General features: G+C 43.3%; 2 protein-coding genes across 6 annotated transcripts in view; both read right to left on the minus strand.

Moving 5' to 3' along the window:
* The window catches only part of mark2b (MAP/microtubule affinity-regulating kinase 2b), a 41,043-nt gene extending 32,261 nt beyond the window's left edge, over positions 1–8,782 (minus strand). For 3 of the 5 annotated variants that reach the window (XM_076086942.1, XM_076086941.1, XM_076086940.1), the window contains exon 1: positions 7,515–8,782. In XM_076086942.1, the coding sequence (XP_075943057.1) occupies positions 7,515–7,565 (51 nt within the window). In that variant the 5' untranslated portion in view covers positions 7,566–8,782. The remainder of the gene's footprint in view (positions 1–7,514) is intronic. The other 2 variants (XM_076086943.1, XM_076086944.1) reach the window with 2 other exon arrangements.
* Positions 8,783–12,404: 3,622 nt separating this feature from the next.
* krcp (kelch repeat-containing protein) lies at positions 12,405–17,170 on the minus strand. Its single transcript, XM_076087250.1, has 14 exons — positions 16,953–17,170; positions 16,653–16,814; positions 16,455–16,536; positions 16,084–16,140; positions 15,353–15,587; positions 15,130–15,198; positions 14,595–14,726; positions 14,299–14,486; positions 14,011–14,207; positions 13,820–13,914; positions 13,652–13,706; positions 13,430–13,527; positions 13,003–13,249; positions 12,405–12,826 (listed from the first exon to the last, which is right to left on the minus strand). Exons 1-13 carry the CDS (start codon positions 17,012–17,014, stop codon positions 13,008–13,010), a joined length of 1,674 nt encoding a protein of 557 aa, XP_075943365.1. The 5' UTR covers positions 17,015–17,170; the 3' UTR covers positions 12,405–12,826; positions 13,003–13,007.
* Positions 17,171–19,169: the final 1,999 nt, after the last annotated feature.

Here is a 19,169-nt window from a genome sequence, read left to right on the forward strand (position 1 = left end):
TTTTCATTTTCTCTCGCTCCCTTCTTCTTCCTCCCCGCCACTCTTTTTTTTTTTTTTTCCTACCCTGCAATTCATGTTTTTGTTTCTATTTATATTTCCTCTAAAGATTGGTTTCCAGAAAAAAAAAAAAAGACAGAAAGAAAGAAAAGAGAGTTTGTTGTGGCATGTCTGACGACGGTAAAAAAATAAAAATGTAACTTAACACAGAAGATCTCTTCTTAATCACCACATCTTGCGAGCTATAAAGTAGCTTTCACTTACAAAAAACAAATACGGCTGCGCCTGCATCTACTAACTGGAACTACGAGCTAATTACAAGGAAACACCGACGGGGAACAACTTTGGGAGGACTCGTGTGAAACGAGCACTCTAATGAGAGGGATATTAAAAAGGACACAAGTTTAAAAAGCTGCCAAATGCCACCTGATTGAACTCGTAATGGAAGGGCAGTTAAATATGACCAGGGTGTATAGTCATCCAGGGTTTTTACACACACACACACACAGTATATAAAAGGAAACTTTGAATACATGCGTTGCCTCAGGTCAACAGGGAACTAATGTGAAAATGTTTTTGAAAATCCTCGACCATGGAGCCTAGAGTTTATCGTTTTAATTGTCAAACCTTTTCCTGCACTATTTAACATTTCTAATGCTCTATAATGAATAGCCTATTTCAACCCCCCCCCCCCCCCCCCCCCAGTCCCTTTTTAAAACTGTGTGACATCTTTTATTTGCACTTCGGGTGATGATTTCCAAAAAGGCAGAGGCCGTCATCGGAGCCATTTATAGCTTAAAGCACAGCACAGAACACGGTCTGTGACTCACACTCGTACAGATCTTTTGGAGACAAAGCGGAACATTATTTCATCATACCTGTGTCACGATAATAAATCACGTAACCTCTGCGGAAGGATTTTCACAGCCAAGAAGATTTTTCAACATTTAATGTTAAACCGAAGGCCTAAGAACCTGTTTATCCCCCAACTATTGCACCACAGCTCGTCAACCACCGGCCAACTGTAGACTTAAAAACTGAGAAGCTTTTCAGTCGTAGTGCTGATGTGTGCTTTCAGCTCTACTGGCTCAAGTCTCGCTGCAGTGCAACACTGAAAAAGCATTTAATAATAGTGATCTGCACAATGTTTCCAATCACAATTTAATACATTTTTTTTGCTTCCCTGCTCCTTTGTCACCTCTTTTGAAACTCTGCAGGGTTATTTCTGACATAAAGTATCTATAATACATGCATACTAGCTTTACAGAGTCTTCACACACACACACACACACACATAAGGCTTAGTATATTTGTGAGAGGCCCCTTACTTTAGCAAGGTGGTGCCACGCTGAGTCTCAGTTTGCTGTGAATGTAGAGTCGTGTGTGTTCTCTAGAACTGGATTACCCTAACCTCCTAGGTATGTGTATATTTGTGTGTGTGTGTTTGTGTCAAATCAATTCAGAGCTCTTGTTTGCTCTGTTGCCGTCACAGTTGGGACGCGCCGCACAGCACTTCCTTGCGTGCCCTCGTTGTGCTGCTATGCAACTGTGTGTATGTGTGTGTGTATGTGTGTGTGTGTGAGCCACCAGAGCAAACAGGTCTGTGTAGCTTTCACAGGGTGGCTCATTTGAAAAGCTGATGAATACATGTATAGATAGACGAGGGTACAGGGTTTCCAGGTTCGGGCCAAAAAAGACCACCGCCTCAAACTTTTCCTTTAAAAAAATAAAAAGGCCGCTGACTTAAAGCACGGAAACAAAAAGGTGCCATTTCATACAGTCAATGTCATGTATTGGGTGTGTGAGTATACGACTATTGTTTAGGCAGTCATCTAACAACTAAGTGGCTTATCACCTCGGCTAAACAAATTTCGTGTGGAAACCCCGGAACAGTGGTTTTGAGAGTACGGTTAAATCACAGGAAGAGTGTTACCGTTATAAGCTAAGTTAGAGTAGGCGTGATGTTTTATTACAAATCCTATTTTGAGGAGAGATATAATAAAGCAACTGGGTCTGTAATGTCTTTTGGGTGTACACTCCCTTAATCAAAGATAGGGAATTAATAGCCCGATAACGACAAGTTCCCACTATTTGATGTGAACCCCCACTAACCCAATTTCACCATTCTGACTGGATTTCTGGATCGGTGCGACTCAGCAGAGATCAGAACGTTTCCTCCGAAGGACGCAGCTAATCCTGCAGGACACGAGTGGTAAAAGGACACACGCTAAAGCCACAGAATCAAGTCGTTCAACTAAAAGCATTTAAAACGAGTCAAAGACTGTTAAGCAGGTGAATCATGTGGAAGTGACGTCCCATCAAACACCTCTGACACGGACTGCCTTCGCCCTGGAAGACATGTTCAGGATACTAAGCAGCATTACTAACACTTGGAAGCAGCATAGAGTGAACAAACAATGGAAGGCTTGAATGTTTGCCACCAAACACAAAAGCGCATCTTGGAAAGCTACTTTGATTTTAGACCAACATATAAAGCAGTTTTATCTTTACTCTTGCAGTTGTTTCCCCTCTATACGATAATAAAAAAGGCAACAAATGCAACTTGGGTTGGATTCTCAAATCGGTGACAGTTGAAGCAGTTCCCGCAACTATTAATTAAACCTTTACTAGAAATCAAAACACACTTTTGGTCACAGGAAGAAATCCCAGTTATTCACGGCACACTGACATCCGATGACTAAACAGAGAGTGAGTTACACTGAAGCAGTGAGCAAGAGATCCACACGCCTTCCACTGAATGACGTCAAAGCCTTCACATCGCAGGTCTACAGTTAGCTGCCACACCTTCCACTCGGCTCGACTGGAAAGGCCTGTTTTACCCCGCTCCTTCAGACAATCCACCACACACACACACAGAACTTCACTGCATTGTTGGTTAAACACGTCGGCAGCACCTGCTTGTCCTATATTTAAGTGTCTTCCGGAAGTCCGGAGTATAAGGAGGTAAAGGCTCACAAAACTCATTAAATCAACACGTAATTCCGATCCAATTAACAACTCACTGCATGTGTCTGTGTGTGCAGAGGAAAGAAAAAATGAAGGGCAGCTAATGTGTGTGTCTGTGCCGGCAAATGTGAACATGATGTAGTGTGTGATCCACTGTGTGTGTGTGTGTGCGTTTGCAGCAGGTTCTCTGTTGCTAGGGCCCTGGCTAGTTTTGTCTTTCTGTTCATCTGCCTAGTGACTGGTCTGGTAAGGAGAGAGGCATAATTTATGGTTTCCTGGGCGTAACAGCAACGTGTATATGTGTGTGTATGTGCGTGTTTGGTATAGGTTGCTTACAAGATGATTCATTCAATGGGGCGCAGGAATAAGGACAGGCAAAATAGGTGAACGCCGGAATATCAAAACACATCCTCGCCGGGATACCTGTGTCAATACTCTCACACGTTCAGTGGTCCTCTCGCTCTCATCTATATTACATTTCCAGCTCAACAGCTTTCACACTCCTAAGGCGTCGGGTGAAATGCATCAAACTGTGCTCAGCCACACTCATATTTCCAAATACTATGTTTGCTTTGTCTTCTGTTGCTGTGGTGCTCAACGGCATTTTGAACCTGCAAACCGTCACCATTTCAGTCATGGTGCAGGTTACAAAGGTCAAACGGGAATAGACTGGAAACTAGGGCAGAGGAATGGCAAGATTTTTTTTTTTACAATATGATTTCGACTTTGGGAATAATTATACGGATGCCACCACTGAAATCTCTCACAGACGACAATCTCATTTTCAATCCAGAAATGGGGAAAATGCAAGAAAACCGGCAAAAGAATCTCTAGTCCCACTGCTTTTCATTCAAGCAGAGGGAAATTACAACTCATTACTTCTCCTTTTGTGTGTAAAGCACGCGCGCAAACACGGACGTAAACAACACACAATCCCACTTTCTCCGCTCGACAAAGTACCATACAAACGGGTCAATGTTCAGCGACAGGAAGTATAAACTCGTAGGCAGAATCACATGACAGCAGCCATTAATTTGGTTTAAAAAAAAAAAGACTGCACGCTCAGCCATCCTGGAAAGGTAACTCAAAAAAAGGGCGGAAGCTGGCTTTCTTACTGTTTTCTACGTTCTTGAAGGGACTTTTTCCTCGCCTTCAACCAGGTCGGCAAGGCCGGCCTTTAACGCCTTCATATGGGCCATCTTGTGACTTTGTACTTTATTTCCTTGTTCCTCGTTTATATTTCCTTTGTGGACGGAGGGGAGGGTCTTGCATAAATTAAACGTGGATACACTCAATGTAAAAATTACAATCGAGTCCTAAATATACTTTAGTCAGATTATCGTCTCTTGTACGTGGCTGCTACAAGGAGGAAATATCGCTTGGACAAATGAATGGTTCAAATACATCCCATCTCCATGTGGAGAGGATCCAGCTTGCTCGGCTAGTGTGCAACTACCCAAACAATGAAATGGAGGATGAAGTAACAAATGAAGAGGCAGACCAGTATTTCTGGCTGCATTAGTCTGTCTTTTCAGAAGATGTGGCTCAACAAATAGAGAGGGAACATTGTAAAACAGGAAATCAGACAATCAACTGATCATGCCTGGGGAAGTGGACGAAGAGCACGAAGCTACGGCAAACATTGTAGTAACCGTGCCTTTAAAAACCCGCTCTGTCCTTGTGTTGCATGCAAATTGAAGGTATTCAAGGTTGAACCGGTGTCACACTGATAATGAGTGCCGTATCCAAATAAGTTCCTCAAACTAACAGCCAGCACCTAACCTTGTGTAGCGACACGTCAGATCAAAGCCACTCGACATATCTGCCGTTTCACACCGTCGGAAAGATGTCAAAAGTCACTTCACTACCTCTGACAGCTCTCTTATGATATGGGCCCAGCGGCTGTTTATGACAGGACGGTAGTCGGACCAGGTCAGTAACTCTTACAACGCCAACGTCCACCAGACCTGCATAAACATTAACAGCCGGTCATGTGTAAAAAAAAAAAAAAAAAAAGAAAAGTGCTTGCAAACTTTCCATCCGAGTCAAGTAAATCGCCAGATAGAGAAAATGTGCTTTACCTAGCGACACATTGACTAATCAGATGAAAATATACTGACGGGAAGAGTCATGTCAACACTCAACCCGTCTTCATGTCCGGTGCTATTTTGTCCCGTATCTTGAGACCCGACACCAAAGGCTTTCTATACATGTCCTTTAAAAACAGACTGTGTTTGTGTGGGAGTATCCATGTGTGACCCTTAGCCTACAAACCCAGTTAAGGACTTGTTGTAACCCCAAAACCTTTTTTTCATACACCCCTAAATCCTCACTAGGTCGCTGTAAGAGGAGCAGGGGGGTGCGTTCAGAACAACAATAGCCATGCAGTAGAACAACAGAGACGCGTCGCTAAAAACTACACAAACAAGGCACACCAGGAAGTTCGGTTTGAGGGTTATTAATTACCAAGATACTGAAATTGGAGTGTACAACTGTGAAAATGTTTCACAGCAGCAGCATATCTCTCTCATGAATTCAATGAGGAAGTTTGCCAGTGTTGAAGGTTAATACTCGTGTGTTTGTACAAGTGTGTCTTCTATCAAAAATGTTCAAAACACACCAAACTTCATCTGTGACGTCAACCTTAAAAACTCCACTGGATATGAAGAGGACCAGTGTGTGTATTTGAGGCGGCTACAGTCTAAAGACTCCTATAACCAACTGCATTGTTTCCGACCTCTGTTCCAGGTAAGGGTGTAGCCATGTAAGAATATGCATGTGTCATCAACCAACCTCCCAAGTCTAGCTGTCGATCTGCTTTCCTGCACACTGTAATAGAGGCACTGATCCGTTGAGCGAGACGGGCCGGCACACACGCAGACACTCGGTGAGATCATGGTATCAACAGACAACTTCTGTCAGCATTGTATTTGCACAAGAAGCGAAGACGGACAAAAAATCGTTGAACCTTTTGAGTCTCCGGCACCGAGGGGCTTCCCTATTGGCTGGTAAGAGCGGAGCTACAGCGTGGTTGGCTGTGCAGCTGCAGTATACACACCTGGGTTGGGCTTTCAATGTGTCAGGTAGTGAACTGTTTGACAGAGGGTGCAGCTCTTGGGACGGATTGAAAAAAAAAAAAGTGCAATTCAATAACGCCTCCCTTATTTATGATGTCATAATCCTTTAAAAGCCACGGTCAGTATTTAACCAAATGTATTTTATGATTGTACATCTGCTCTATTTATGTTGCTAAACTCATCAAGGCTACTAAACAACTGCTAAAACAATGCATCACACCAAAGCCTCACCGCAGCTACATTATTATACCTACAGATAGTCAAGCAACACAAATATAGAAATGGGTTTGCATCACACACACACACTGACAACACCCACTGGCTACTCTGTCAACATGTACACACACACAAGTGTTTCCATCCAACACTCATAAGAAATGTTTCGTCACATGATGCTAGTCGACAGCTGTCCAAGTAAAGCAGGTCGTTGTCTGTATCGGAAGCCGTAATGGTTTTCATGTGAGTTTCATTCATCATTACAATGAATCTTCAGTGGAACTGTCAACAGGATTAAGACAGACGCTGTCTTTGAAGAGGGCTTTATTCCAGCCTTCCAATAATGATTTACAGAGCACAACCAAGTGGTTTCTTTGTCTTTTAAACTTTTGAAGGCACTACCAGTGTGTGAGTGTTTCTCAATTCAACTAAATGGAGACATAAACGTGCATACTTTTTGAATCTCCAGCTTGCAATATTGCTCCATGTATTTATGTAATAGTATAGAGTGTTTAGAAGCCCTCTGGCCTCTTGATGAGGGTCACTTGATTTAGGTCAAAAGAGGATATATTGTTGTACAGGGGGGGCGGGATTAAAGGAAATTAAATAAATGATGATTCTAATTTAACACCTGGGAGCCAATTTTAAGAACACCTCTCAATTTAATCTACATCTGTTCCAGATGTGTTCTGGACCCCTTAATATACAATTGCTTAATCAACCAATGAACGATCCACCTTGTTTCTTACAAGACTACATAAGTACCATAAACTTTGAAAGACTTTTCTTTTACAACACAGCCACAGAGGCTTCTTCCTCACAACAACAACCAGCAAGTGCAGCTTTATAATCAAGATCGTCCCGCACAAATACAACTTTTTCTTCCCAGAGACCATAACTGTGTGGGGACTTTAAAGTCATGCTTGCACTACTTCTGTTAACTATAAGGCATTCATGTGGAACTGTGAGACAGGATCGTCTGTACTGCAACAGGTCAAAGTCCTGAAGAGTCAAGTAGGAGGACATGCCCTAACACACAGACTAAACACAGCCTTAAAATGTATTATTCTATTCTGCAAAGAGTGGGAAATCCAGTGCGAGTGCGTAGGCAAGCTGGTGAACCACTGCTGTGTGACAAAGACAACAGAGACAGAGCAGAGCCCTTTTCCACAGCAAATAAAGATTATATTCTTATGTAGATCTATGTGTAAATATCAACTATAACATACATTTGTAAAATCATCTTAAGAGTCTTACCTGTCCCGTCGAATTCTCAATGACTTGCACCAGTGGGGTCCTTGTTGACATTTTTGATAGACTGGAAGTTGCCAAAAAAGGGAACAGTGAAGCAAAAACGACTCGTCAGTGTCTATTGTGCATTTAAAATCTGTCTAGCTTGTGGTGGAGGAAAATGTCCAACAGATGTCCGGTGCTAGCCAGCTAGCAGCACGACAGATAGCCCGTGAATCAACAAGTTGAATCCCACATCCGCGGCTAGCCGAGTTAGCTAGCTAGAAACTAGCTAGCAGCGACCGCACGGCCCATGTTTGTCAACAAGTACAAAACAGGAAAAGCTAAAAAGTGTCTTCTTTAGCTCTCGGTGTTGGTGTGAACACAGTTTCCACTTTAGCATGTACCAGTGTCGAGGGTGACCAGCGAGCTACCAGCCTGGTGCTCTGACGTCTTGACCAGCTAGCTGCTCGGGCTAGCTTGAAGAAAAGTTGGGGCAATGGTTGTATTGAACGAGACAAGGTTCAATTAGGTGGCTAGCATGCTAACCTGTAAGGTTGCTAACTGAGGAAGCCAGAGCTGTCGCCGAAATCTACATCGAGCGTTTATCCAGCGTCGTTTTCACAACAAGGTGTCGACGCCTGTTTTTTTTTCTCTTTTTGTGGCAGAGATGGTCTGAAATCAAATCCGGGGTCCACAAACTTTCAGGCCAAAGTTATTCCCGGCGAGGTCTTGACCTTCCCCAACTCACACAAAACTATTCAAAATGTTCCCAGCGAAATATCCAGGGGCAGGGTATCCAAAAAAGACAAAACGCAGCACCATGTAAAATGGTCACATGGCAGGTGAGAACCACGAATCTGTTGCGCTAGTTAACTGGCTGGCCGACGTTAGCCCGTGTAGCTAGTAGCTAACTCGGTGTTTCTTTCGAAGCAACGCTAGCTAGTTAGCTTATCTTCCTGCGGCCGCAGAGCAAAACCTCAAAACTCAAAATCCACGGAAATCACCGGCGCTCTTCCCCGTGTTGCGTGATTGGAATAAGGTCGTTCAACAGTGCTGCACTGCAGAGAGGCGATAGACACCAGTCCGTCGGTACAGAGGCTGATATTATTCCCGGAACCAGCCGACTGAAGGAGGAATCATCAAGTTGTAAAATCCATTATTGGTCAAGTGGGGTGTTCTTGTTGGGAGGTGCGTGTCACGGGCGACAGGGGGAGAGAGGCGAGGAGCTGCGCCCGATCGAGTCTATGCGCACGATCCTGCCCTGATACCGGAACAAGCTCGCGGCAACATGGCTGCTTGCACCACGACTGAAAGAGGAGGGGAGGGGGGTCGGTCCGCGTTCGGCTCCACTCGGCTTTTTCCGAGTCTTTTACTGGTTGAACGCGACTCCTCCAGGTTGGTTAATGGCAGGTAGGGGTATTGTGTCTGTAGCTTTAATGAAGATAAACCCCCAGACCAGACCACCAGAGGCCCCAAATGCCCCAAGTGCCCCAAGTTACCTCGTGTGTCAGTTGGTTTTTGGGGAATTTGATTACTTGCAAATATGTAGCCTATATTACAATATGACCTGGGTCCTTGTGGCCCTATCTTGTAGAGGGGCCCTGTGTTAGTTCAAATTGTTTGCACAGGGGCCCCGAAACAAGTTCATGCATTCATGTTTATATATATATTTTAAAGATCTTAAAATGTAATTATCTAATTATTTTGTTGCATTGCTGTTGCTGGTGGTGTGAAAGGTGCTGATGATTCCAGGGGCCCACATAAAATCCTGCATTCCTTCACAGAGGCTAGAATCCCCAACAACAAGTCTCTGAGGGCTCTTTACTGTTTATAGTTTTGATACTGTGCCCAAAATCTTCAGTATTGTCCCAAAGGCATTTTTTCTTTTCACTTATTCATTGCGTTCCTGTCCAACTTTTTAAAAGCAGCACACCAATGAGTTCACAAGCAGGGGGACCTTTGCTGACACTGGAGATCCTCTGGTTGAGAGGTAGTTTCGTCGAATGACTCCTTCTTTTGTCAACCAGACAGATTGTTTGTGTAAAGTATAATCTCCTTCTCCATCATCCCCATCCTCATTCATCTGAGGCCATAGCCAATTATGAAACCCTCATGTGGTTGAGTTATGAGTCTTCGTTGCAATCGTAGAAATAAAGTGCCATTTGTAAATATGTGCCCATAAATGTGACTGTGAGACGAAGGCAGCCGGCACAGACATTTTCAAGTTACTTAGCAACAGCCACGAACATGACGAAGACAATATGGCTGCCGTTTGGAAAGTGGTGATGTGTTAACTCTGTCAATCAGGAGGTCTGGAGAGACCAGCCACGATGCAAAATATACACCGTTCGCACAATGCAAAGGATGTTAGGGAGAAAATAAAACAGAAATCAGGAAATGAAGCTTGTTAGTGATGACTGGGAGAGCATCCAACTGGCAGGATTTCCCGATGAATCAAGGGGAAAAATGTATCACATCCCTGATGATGGAAGGAGTGTGTGTGTGTAGGGGGACGTACACTGTTAGGAAGACAAACAGTTTTCACTGCATAAAAGTGTTTTCATACAGCCTTGCTACTGTACCAGAGGGAGTCACTGGGCCTTTCTTGTAACTTATCAATCAGTAAACAGTCAAACCAGTCCAACTGACTTGGCAGAATATGTCCTTTTTTTTTTCCTCCTTCATTTTCAGTGTGATGGCACTTGTCCATGTTGACGGTGGATCACTGGAGAGCTGACGTATTTTGTGACCAGCGCTTTGAGACGAATATGAAAGAAAGAATGTGCACAAAAATGATTATGCCACATGAACTCAGTGACTCTACTTTTTATTTTTTTATATATTATTTTGACACATTATTCATGGCCTGTTTGAGTAAGAGTCATGCTTGTTGCTGGGGGAAGATGTGCTTTAGTGTCGCCATCTGCAGGATGCCTGAATATATTACAGTGTAATATCTATCTATCCATCTGTCCGTCTGTCTGTAATGTGTATACCCCACAGTCCATCCTGAGACTATTTCCTGCTGTGTGTCCCATAAATATTTGGATGAAAATGCTTCTTTTTTTTTTTGGCTGCCATACTTTTGCTTTGGAGAAGAAATGACATTCTGAGTAGGAGGACTGTTAATTGCAGCTGATTTGAGGTTATTTTAAAGTCCTTTTGGATGAACATAAAATAACAGTCTTTTTTTTTTATCTCCAGTCTCCTATTTCAGGGTGCCAGATTGAGGCTGTCATGTTGTTTTTAATATGCAGCCAATCATTTTCTGTGTGGAAGCTGGCATGCTGTACACATAACCAGACTGAAGACTGCCTCTCCAGCCTTCATGCGTTTTAGTTCATCTCGACAATAATCAAACTCACTCTGTGGCAATATGCGGATCTTCATTACTGTGACATCACAAACTCACCAGTCAGACTTTTGTTTTGTGTATAAAGATACTTAACCAGGAATACCACATAAAGCTTTGTGACTTATTTACAATTAAGGACCCATCACAGTGTCACCTTTATTACTTTCTTTAGGCATCAATAAAAGTAATTTAAAATTGAATTCGCACCATTTTGGAGTTAAACCTACTTTAATTGCATGTAGGTTATTTGTAGATGTACATTAGCGGTCAGTAATGTGGATACAATCCTCTATCGCAGTATAAGTAATATTGTTTGGGTTACATTATATCATGATGTATATATGACACATTGTCCAGAAAAATCAATTGAACAATTGTCAATGGATAAAATGAAGAGACAGGAGTGTTTGCTTATTTGTGTGATCCAGCTCATTAAATACCTGACCAATTAAAGTACTTCATCACGTTCACTAGTCAGTCTAATTAGACGTCTGCTCAGGATGAAGGTGGGTGGAGCTGTTTTGGATTTACAATCACAGTAAGTGCATCATAATGTACTGTAAGTAATAATATAACTGATTTTTCTAATAAATAAATACAAAACAATGAATTCAACCACATTATCTTTAACTGACGAGGACCAAAGTGATGAAGACTTTCGTAGTACATTAATAAGTACATTGCATATTTTATGATTTGCAGTGAAAGCAAGACTTAAAGGGAAACGAGGAAACTGATTCACTTTCTATTGGAACCTTTTTTTTGTTTTTTAGGAAGCCAGGCTTTCCTTTGTATCACCAGAGGAAATGCCACGGAGGAGGTGGATTTTGCCGGTCTGATTCCTAGTTAAATACCGGACAAGTTGTTGAATAATTTACCAGAGCAAAGCAGCTCGTGCATGTCTGTCTACATCTGCCCTGTCACACAGACAGTATTCATGTATTGTACTTATTCAAAATCTTGCTTCTCTAACATATTCACCTGTTCTTTTGAAACACTTAAGTCGGATCACTAAAGTTGATCAGATCTTAATTAACCCTCATGGTTGTTTCTGTTCAAGGGGATGAACAAGCACGGAGACATTGAATGTGCCGCTAGTTTGTACATTAAATAAGTGGCCACCTCCCGGCTGTATTATCCTATGAATATATTAAAGTTTTATTTTAAAAACAGCCACATTCATGACACCATTATCAGCTTTTCAGCAGAAAGGAAGATAATCCCTCTCGAGCTGCACTAATCTTTTATTAAAATGTCTCCATTTAGCTCCGTTTCTTTGAAGATAGCATCGGTGTTACTCCGCTAGTCTGACATTAGCTCCCGTTAGTGTTGAGTTACCGGGCCAACAGGGATGTGATAAATAATGGGCCTTTCCTGTTGAAGTGTCAAACCTCATTTAAATTACATCAGGTTGACACTACTTGGTATAAATCGTACCTCATCGTCTCGTGTCAGACTAAAAAAAAAAGTGTGTTCATTATTCTGCAAATGGAAAAGCTTGAAGTTTAAGTTCTGCTTACTTTCTTTATAGAGACGTAATTGAGCAGAAAGACAAAATGTTCACTTAAAGGAAGATTTTATTAAATAAAGACAAAGTGCAAATGACCAGCATGGGAAGAGGAGTTGGGATTTTGGAAATTACAACAATAACGTGATTTTGAGTTAATGCACCTGCAGCTTTCCAAAGGTGACATATTCCAAATATCAGCGCTTCTAAAAGCCCCAATTACAGATCACTGTAATAAAAATAAAACATATACATTTGAACTGACTTTATACTATGTACATAAATAAATCAGTAGTGTCCTTGATGACTAGAATAATCTGAATGTTTGATGATTTATACCAAGATTATTGTTCTTATTAATATGGAACCACAGGGAGAGAGAGAGAGAGGAACCACCTTTCTTTGAAGTTTGCTAAAAAAAAGTACCTCCATTATTCCTGTTATGCACCACGAGGAGAGGTTTCATTTTCAGATCTGCGTAGAAGAAATGCCCAAAATGTACACTTTCCAAAACCAACATCTTTAAAAAAAAAAATAGAAATAAAAGAGAACAAAGACACGCTGTGGGAATATAAATAATAAAGGATCTGTGGTGTTAAAGGAGCTTCACATCCAGTCGGGGGGGGAGTGAGGGTTCACCTCTGACTCACGCTCTTTAAATAGCAGCGAGCAGATCCTCCACGGCGACAGTCGTCAGGTCGGAGAAGAAGTTGCCCTCGTTGTCTCCGCCTCCGAACACCAGCAGGGTTCTTGTGACGGAGCCGGCGTCCAAACCGGCGTCTTCATCATCCCCCGAGAAACGGTGGTTGTTGGCCGTGTCCATGGTGATGATGGCGTGCCCCGCCCTGGGACACACGGACAGCTGGGGAAGCGTCACCTCCGTCCAGATGTTGGTGTCTGAACCAATGAAACAAAGTGTAATTACTGTAAATGCACACATTCCTTTTGATACTTTTTGACAATACAATTGAGTAGATATTTTGATCTATGAATGTGAACCACTACTTCTCCTTGAAATCTTCTTCCCAGGTTGAACTCTGTGTGTGTGTGTGTGTGTAATTGTGAGCCGTCTCTCACCGATGTCAAAGATGAAGGTGTCACTGAGAGCGTTGTTTCCATTGTAGCCTCCGTGGATCAGGAACTTTGTGTCTGAGAGCACAGCACTGCCGTGCCAGCTGGAACACATTAAACACAGAAAAGCCTTAATACTGCTTCAAATTGTGTGATACCAGTGTAGATATAATATATATATTAAAAGTGCTGAGGTACAGTATCCAGCTCTCTAGTTGAATTGTGTACCTTCGAGGGGAGGGGGCTTTTCCAGTTGTTTTCACAGCAGAAAACTCCATCAGACCTAACAAGCAAAAAAAGTTTCCATTTGAACTATTCAGTGTATTTACACCTTCATGCAGATATACGAGTCTTGAACCAAGAATTTCCTATAAAACCAGCGGGTGTGTGGCTTACCGAGGTCCAACATGTACATGTCATTGTAGCAGACGGGAGTGTCCCACCCACCAAATACATAGATCTTCCTCTCCTGCATCACACATGCAGAGTGGCTGAAAGAGAAACAAAAAGGGAGGATGAGACACGGAGAGAATGAAAGGAGTGTCAGCCGGACGTGCTGAGGTGATATTTGGATCGAACCATCTTACCCTGAGCGGGGGGAGGGCGTGTCGCCAGTTACAATCGGCTGGTACCAGATGGAGAGGTTGGGGTCGAAGATATACAGCGAGTCACTGCAGCCGTCGGGCTCCGGGTTCGGACGAGGAAACACGCCTCCGAGCACAAACAGCTCACCGCGAAACATACTGCAGCTGTGGTAGGCCAGAGGAGGAACATTTCCTTGGGCCTGGAGGAGGTGAGAGAGAGAGGGAGGAGGAGGAGGACATGAAGGGGGGAGGACAAGCAGCAATAATACACTCAAAAACACACACACACACCTCCACCATGGTCCACTTCCAGCTCTGTGTGTCGAGGATGTGAACGTCGTTGAACCACTTCTTGTTCTTTGAGCCTCCGAATACGAAGATCCGCCTGGAGTCCGGATCGTACGCGGCCGTGTGGCCGATCCGGGCCTCGGGCGTCGGGCCCTCTGCCAGAGTCTCCGCCGCAAACCAGGACATGTCCTCTGTTGGACGGAGAACACTCACTCTAGACATGGCGCCACAAGGAAAGTAAAACCCCCTTAAACACAGTTCTCATTGGAGCCCTTTATGAATGATGTTCTGTGACAGACCTGTGCAGAGCTTCCACATGGGGTCTTTGCAGAACTGCATCCTGGATCCCTGCCCTCCAATCAGAATAGCCGTCTGAGCATCGATGGGACACAGAGTCTGACCCCAGCGACCCGACGGGCTGACCAATGGGGCTGCAGGGAAAAACAACAGAGATTTGGTGTCTAAATGGTGGCTACGCTAACAGTTTCCCCCCGTTTCCAGTCTTTATGCTAAGCTAAGCGTCCCCTGGGTCCAGTTTCATATAGGACAGGGATACGAGCGTGGCATTAAACAGCAAATAAGCGTATTTTCCAACGGTGCCACCCAGGTGGCCGTAACCTACAAACACCTGGATGCACCATGGCCTGTCCACGCTTATGTGCACACAAAACACTATTCTGTGAACTCATGTGGGTGACGTGTCTCAACGTGCCAGCTACGGGACTGAAAGGTGAATAAACACGACAAAAAAAGTCAACATAAAACACCACTAAAATAGTGTGTAATGTGCGTGCACACAATTAGCGGTCTGTGTGGGAGTCTTGGTCTGCCTACTCTTCGTCCTGGCTGCACTCTGAGGAGGCGTTCTTCCCACAATCCCCTGCGCCTCTCCTGCTCCATTAGCTGTGGAACGGAGTACACAAAGAAATGCTTCACTCCTCCAACGTCGAGCCACCGGAGTGTCTTGCTCACACACACACACATGCATAAACACTGTTTTCTTTACAGGCTCAATAATCTCAAGCAAATAAACACACACTGTTTGTGTCTCTCTCACCTGTTCCCTTCATCCTTGTTGCATCTGCTCCGGCACTGAACAGCTTCTGGCCCCCCCTGGTTTGACCTCTGGCCTTTCTCACCGGCGTGGTCTTCTCCGCGGTGGCATTGGGACACACGTTCTCTTCTTCCCCGCCACGAGCAGTCGTCGTATCCCCGTCGCCGTCTTCCTCCGACACTCGCTCTCTCTTCCTCTTGCCTTTGAGCTCGCGGGCCGCCAGCGGAGCCACGGTGTCCTGGGACGAGTCAACAGACGTGGTGTCATTCATAATTTAGCAAATAGTTAATGTTTGAAATATGGTCCCAAGAGAGAACTGGGAAAGAGAGGCGATCCGTTACAAAAACAGTACAGTATCATTCATCTGTGGGTTGGATTTGTATGTGTCAGTCCTGCAAAAAAACACAACATGTGACAAACTGACTGACATTGGCATCAATTGACCAGGATGCAATGCTGCAGCACAAACACGTTGGGCCTTGAGGGGGATATTAAAGTCTCACTCTGCTCTGGTTTTTGGTTGCAATGAGAAACACCTTACAACTGTAAAAAAATAAATAATTAAAAAGCATTGTGTTGAATGTAGCAAACTACAAAAGTAAGCATTAAAACAAGTCATACTGACAAGTGTACAAATACATTACAGTCTTAAAATATGACTGTAACAAGTGGCTCTTGATATGGGGTTTTGCTGTAAGTATATATATATAAAGTAAATAATTCACACAAATTACCTTTGGTGTGTATTCCTTCACAGACAGGAGCTCTGGCTTTGACCAATCTGCTTTTACCTAAGGGGGGAATACATTTATCCATTTTATATATAAATATATATTATATTATCCATAACTGAATCATTGTGCAGGAACATACTTATAGATTTAATAATCTAGACACAAATTTGTCTACAATGATACATAAATAATGTAATTTTACCCCCAAATTGCTTTGATTAAAGACCACAAAATATATATACTGTATACGACTTATTGCAGAGGATTACTGTGTTATATTTCCATACTTATTGTCTCGTGGCTTGGCTATTAGCTGGTTCAATAACGTCCCCACTTATTAGACTGAGTCTTAGTGTTTGTTCGATGTTTACCAGGTTTCCTCCCTCCAGAGTGACGCTCAGTGTGACGCCGTCTGTCCAGGTCTCCTCTTCCCACTGCTCCCATGACAGACACCTGCAGGGCACGAGACGTCCCGGTAAATCATCATTTAGATGACAGTAGATGCACGGGAGACCCAGAAATATCACAATACAGTCAACTTTTAGTGTTTTAGTAGTCAGTGGACCTACTTGTTATACGGAGTCAGTTTCCCGATCGTGATGGGGAAACGGTCCGCGTCGTTGAGCTCTGCGTTGACGCAGATCCGCTCTCCCCACGGCCCGCTGCTGAACAGCACCACCTGGCGGACACTCGGGGGAACGGCAACAGACACCCTGCACGAACCTTCAGCACTGACACGGAAAAGAAATACAGAAATATGGGAATATGGGTCTCTTGTAATGCATACAAACGGCTAGAGATGGTACACTACTTATTAATAATAAACATAGATAGCATAACAATTACAAGTTATCGTTTATCGTAGTTACCTCAGCAGCCTTTGAGGCGGACCGTTTACTCCAAAAACCGCATATACTCCGAAGTCTCCCATCTTTGCGTTGTGGTCCGCGGTGAACCCCGTTTAATGCCACAACTCTTTCTGCTACGCTACTTTATTTTTGGCACAATTTAAGACCAAAACAACGATTTCTAGCTCACTCCGTTCGCTATCTCCCGCCACAGATATGTGTTGTATATCTAAACTTCGCGCGAGTTCTTGGTAAAAGAATATGAGCGCGTGTTTTGTTGTTGAGAGTATCTGCACGGGTGGAGTCTGCACTATTGAGAACTAGAGCTCCGCCCATGCAGTGCACGCTGAACGTAGATCGAGCACACTTCAGGCTGCGTCTCACAAAGCACTAGCCAATCAGAGGCCTGTATTCAGCACTGCTGCGTGACGTCACCAAAGAGGCGTTCAGGAGTCTTTGTCAACACTTTTAAATCTGGGGCTGTGTATTCATCTCTTGTACAAAACTGAAACTACACGGCTTTTTTTCATACTTTTATCTCGTTTTTTCCATTTTAACTTATTTAACTTTGTTTATGTTTTAATTTTCAATGATACAAATTATGTATATTGCCATGTTTCATGTCTCAATTCCTCTTTATGTTTTATGTAAAGCACATTTACTCGTTGTAATATAGCCAACATATCACATTAAGAAAGGGAATTCAATGCTGTACTTTGTTAACAATAATTTCATAACCTGTTTGTCATTTGGTCCTGTAGCACACAACAAAGTATTTTAGATAGATTCCAAATGGCAGATCAGCGTTTTCTTCCAGTATACGACTAAAACAGATACAGATTTAATTTATTGCCCACTGTTTGAGTTGGGGGAACAGAGCTAAATAGTACTTATAGTGGAACTTGAGGATCAAACGCACATATGAAGAGTATGCAGTGGGCTCACAGCATATACAGTAGGAAACACTGTGGGCGTCATTTTCATGCAAATCTTTCACGTTTGGTGTTTCTGAAGGCAGAACCTTTTTCCAAATGAGCCCTCAACACCGAGCAGACGGTTGGAACAAACCTAGCTGTCCTCAGAGCTCCACTCACACTGAACTGTTCTTTCCAGCTGCTTCACTGTGATCCCTGGACCATTTATTTTGTCCTCTGCAGTATGAACGCAACTTCTTTCTCGCCCTCGGAGTATTACTGGTCTGAGTGTGACCCTTATAATGATGGATCAGGAGGACCTTCGGCAGGCTTACTTATCCTCCTCATCACGCTCTCCTTTGAATTCATCGTCGGCGTCCCGTCAAACCTCTGGCTCGCCTGTCACATCCTCAGGCAAAGGTAAATATGTCCTTCACATTTTGGTGTAATGTTATGTCATAGCCAGTACAGCCGTAATGTATCTTAAATTTTATGAAAATACAAAATAACCATTTTGATAAGGCATTCAGGTAGAGCCTTATCCTACTTGTTAATGCCAGTTCTCGCAAAACCTTCTTTTCCTGTTTCTTTTTTGGTCTTCATCCACTTTTTTAATAGCTTTATTATCATTTACTGAATCTAAAGGTCAAAGGTTGCCGGCGTCCTTCATGCAGACTTCTTCCCCCTCCACCTGGCCCTCACCCAGCAGTCCTTCTACCTGGCCGTGCCTCTGTTTTTCGGCAATCACTTTCTGTGGCAGAGTAAATACGTGCTGAACGGGGTGACTTCCCTGAACTCGATGGTGATCATCATGAAGCCGCTGCTCCTCTGTCTGGTGTGTGTGGAGCGGTACATGGCTGTGGTGCGACCCCTCGACTATCCACGGTAAAACCACACACAAGGTTGAACATACAACCTTTTTTTAAATTTAGTGTTGTTTTGGGGACGATTAGCGGTTGATAACGTCACTGTAACAATTTGTTGTAATAGCTGTGAACACACGGGATCATATTCCTGAAGACTGGCGGCTTTTATTTCAGCCCACAATTTAGTACATCATTACCCACAACTTTTGTGTCATCAGACCTGGAAATCCCTTTTCCCTTTTCCCAGTGACATTATAGTAAGACTATATAGTCTGTCTCGGCCTCTGAAAGTAGTTTAAATGTCCTCTGTGTCTATAGAGGAACTTTGACTTGCATTCTAACATGTTATATGACGATGACAACCTGAGGATGTGGAACATCATGTGTGACTCTCTTCTCTCTATTCCCTCCTCCTTCCCTTTCCTCCAGGTTCAAGGCGCCTCGGTATAGATGGGGAT

This window comes from Anarhichas minor, unplaced genomic scaffold (genome assembly GCF_050575085.1).
Source record: "Anarhichas minor isolate MPS153535 unplaced genomic scaffold, ASM5057508v1 ptg000009l, whole genome shotgun sequence".
Lineage (NCBI taxonomy): Eukaryota > Metazoa > Chordata > Actinopteri > Perciformes > Anarhichadidae > Anarhichas > Anarhichas minor.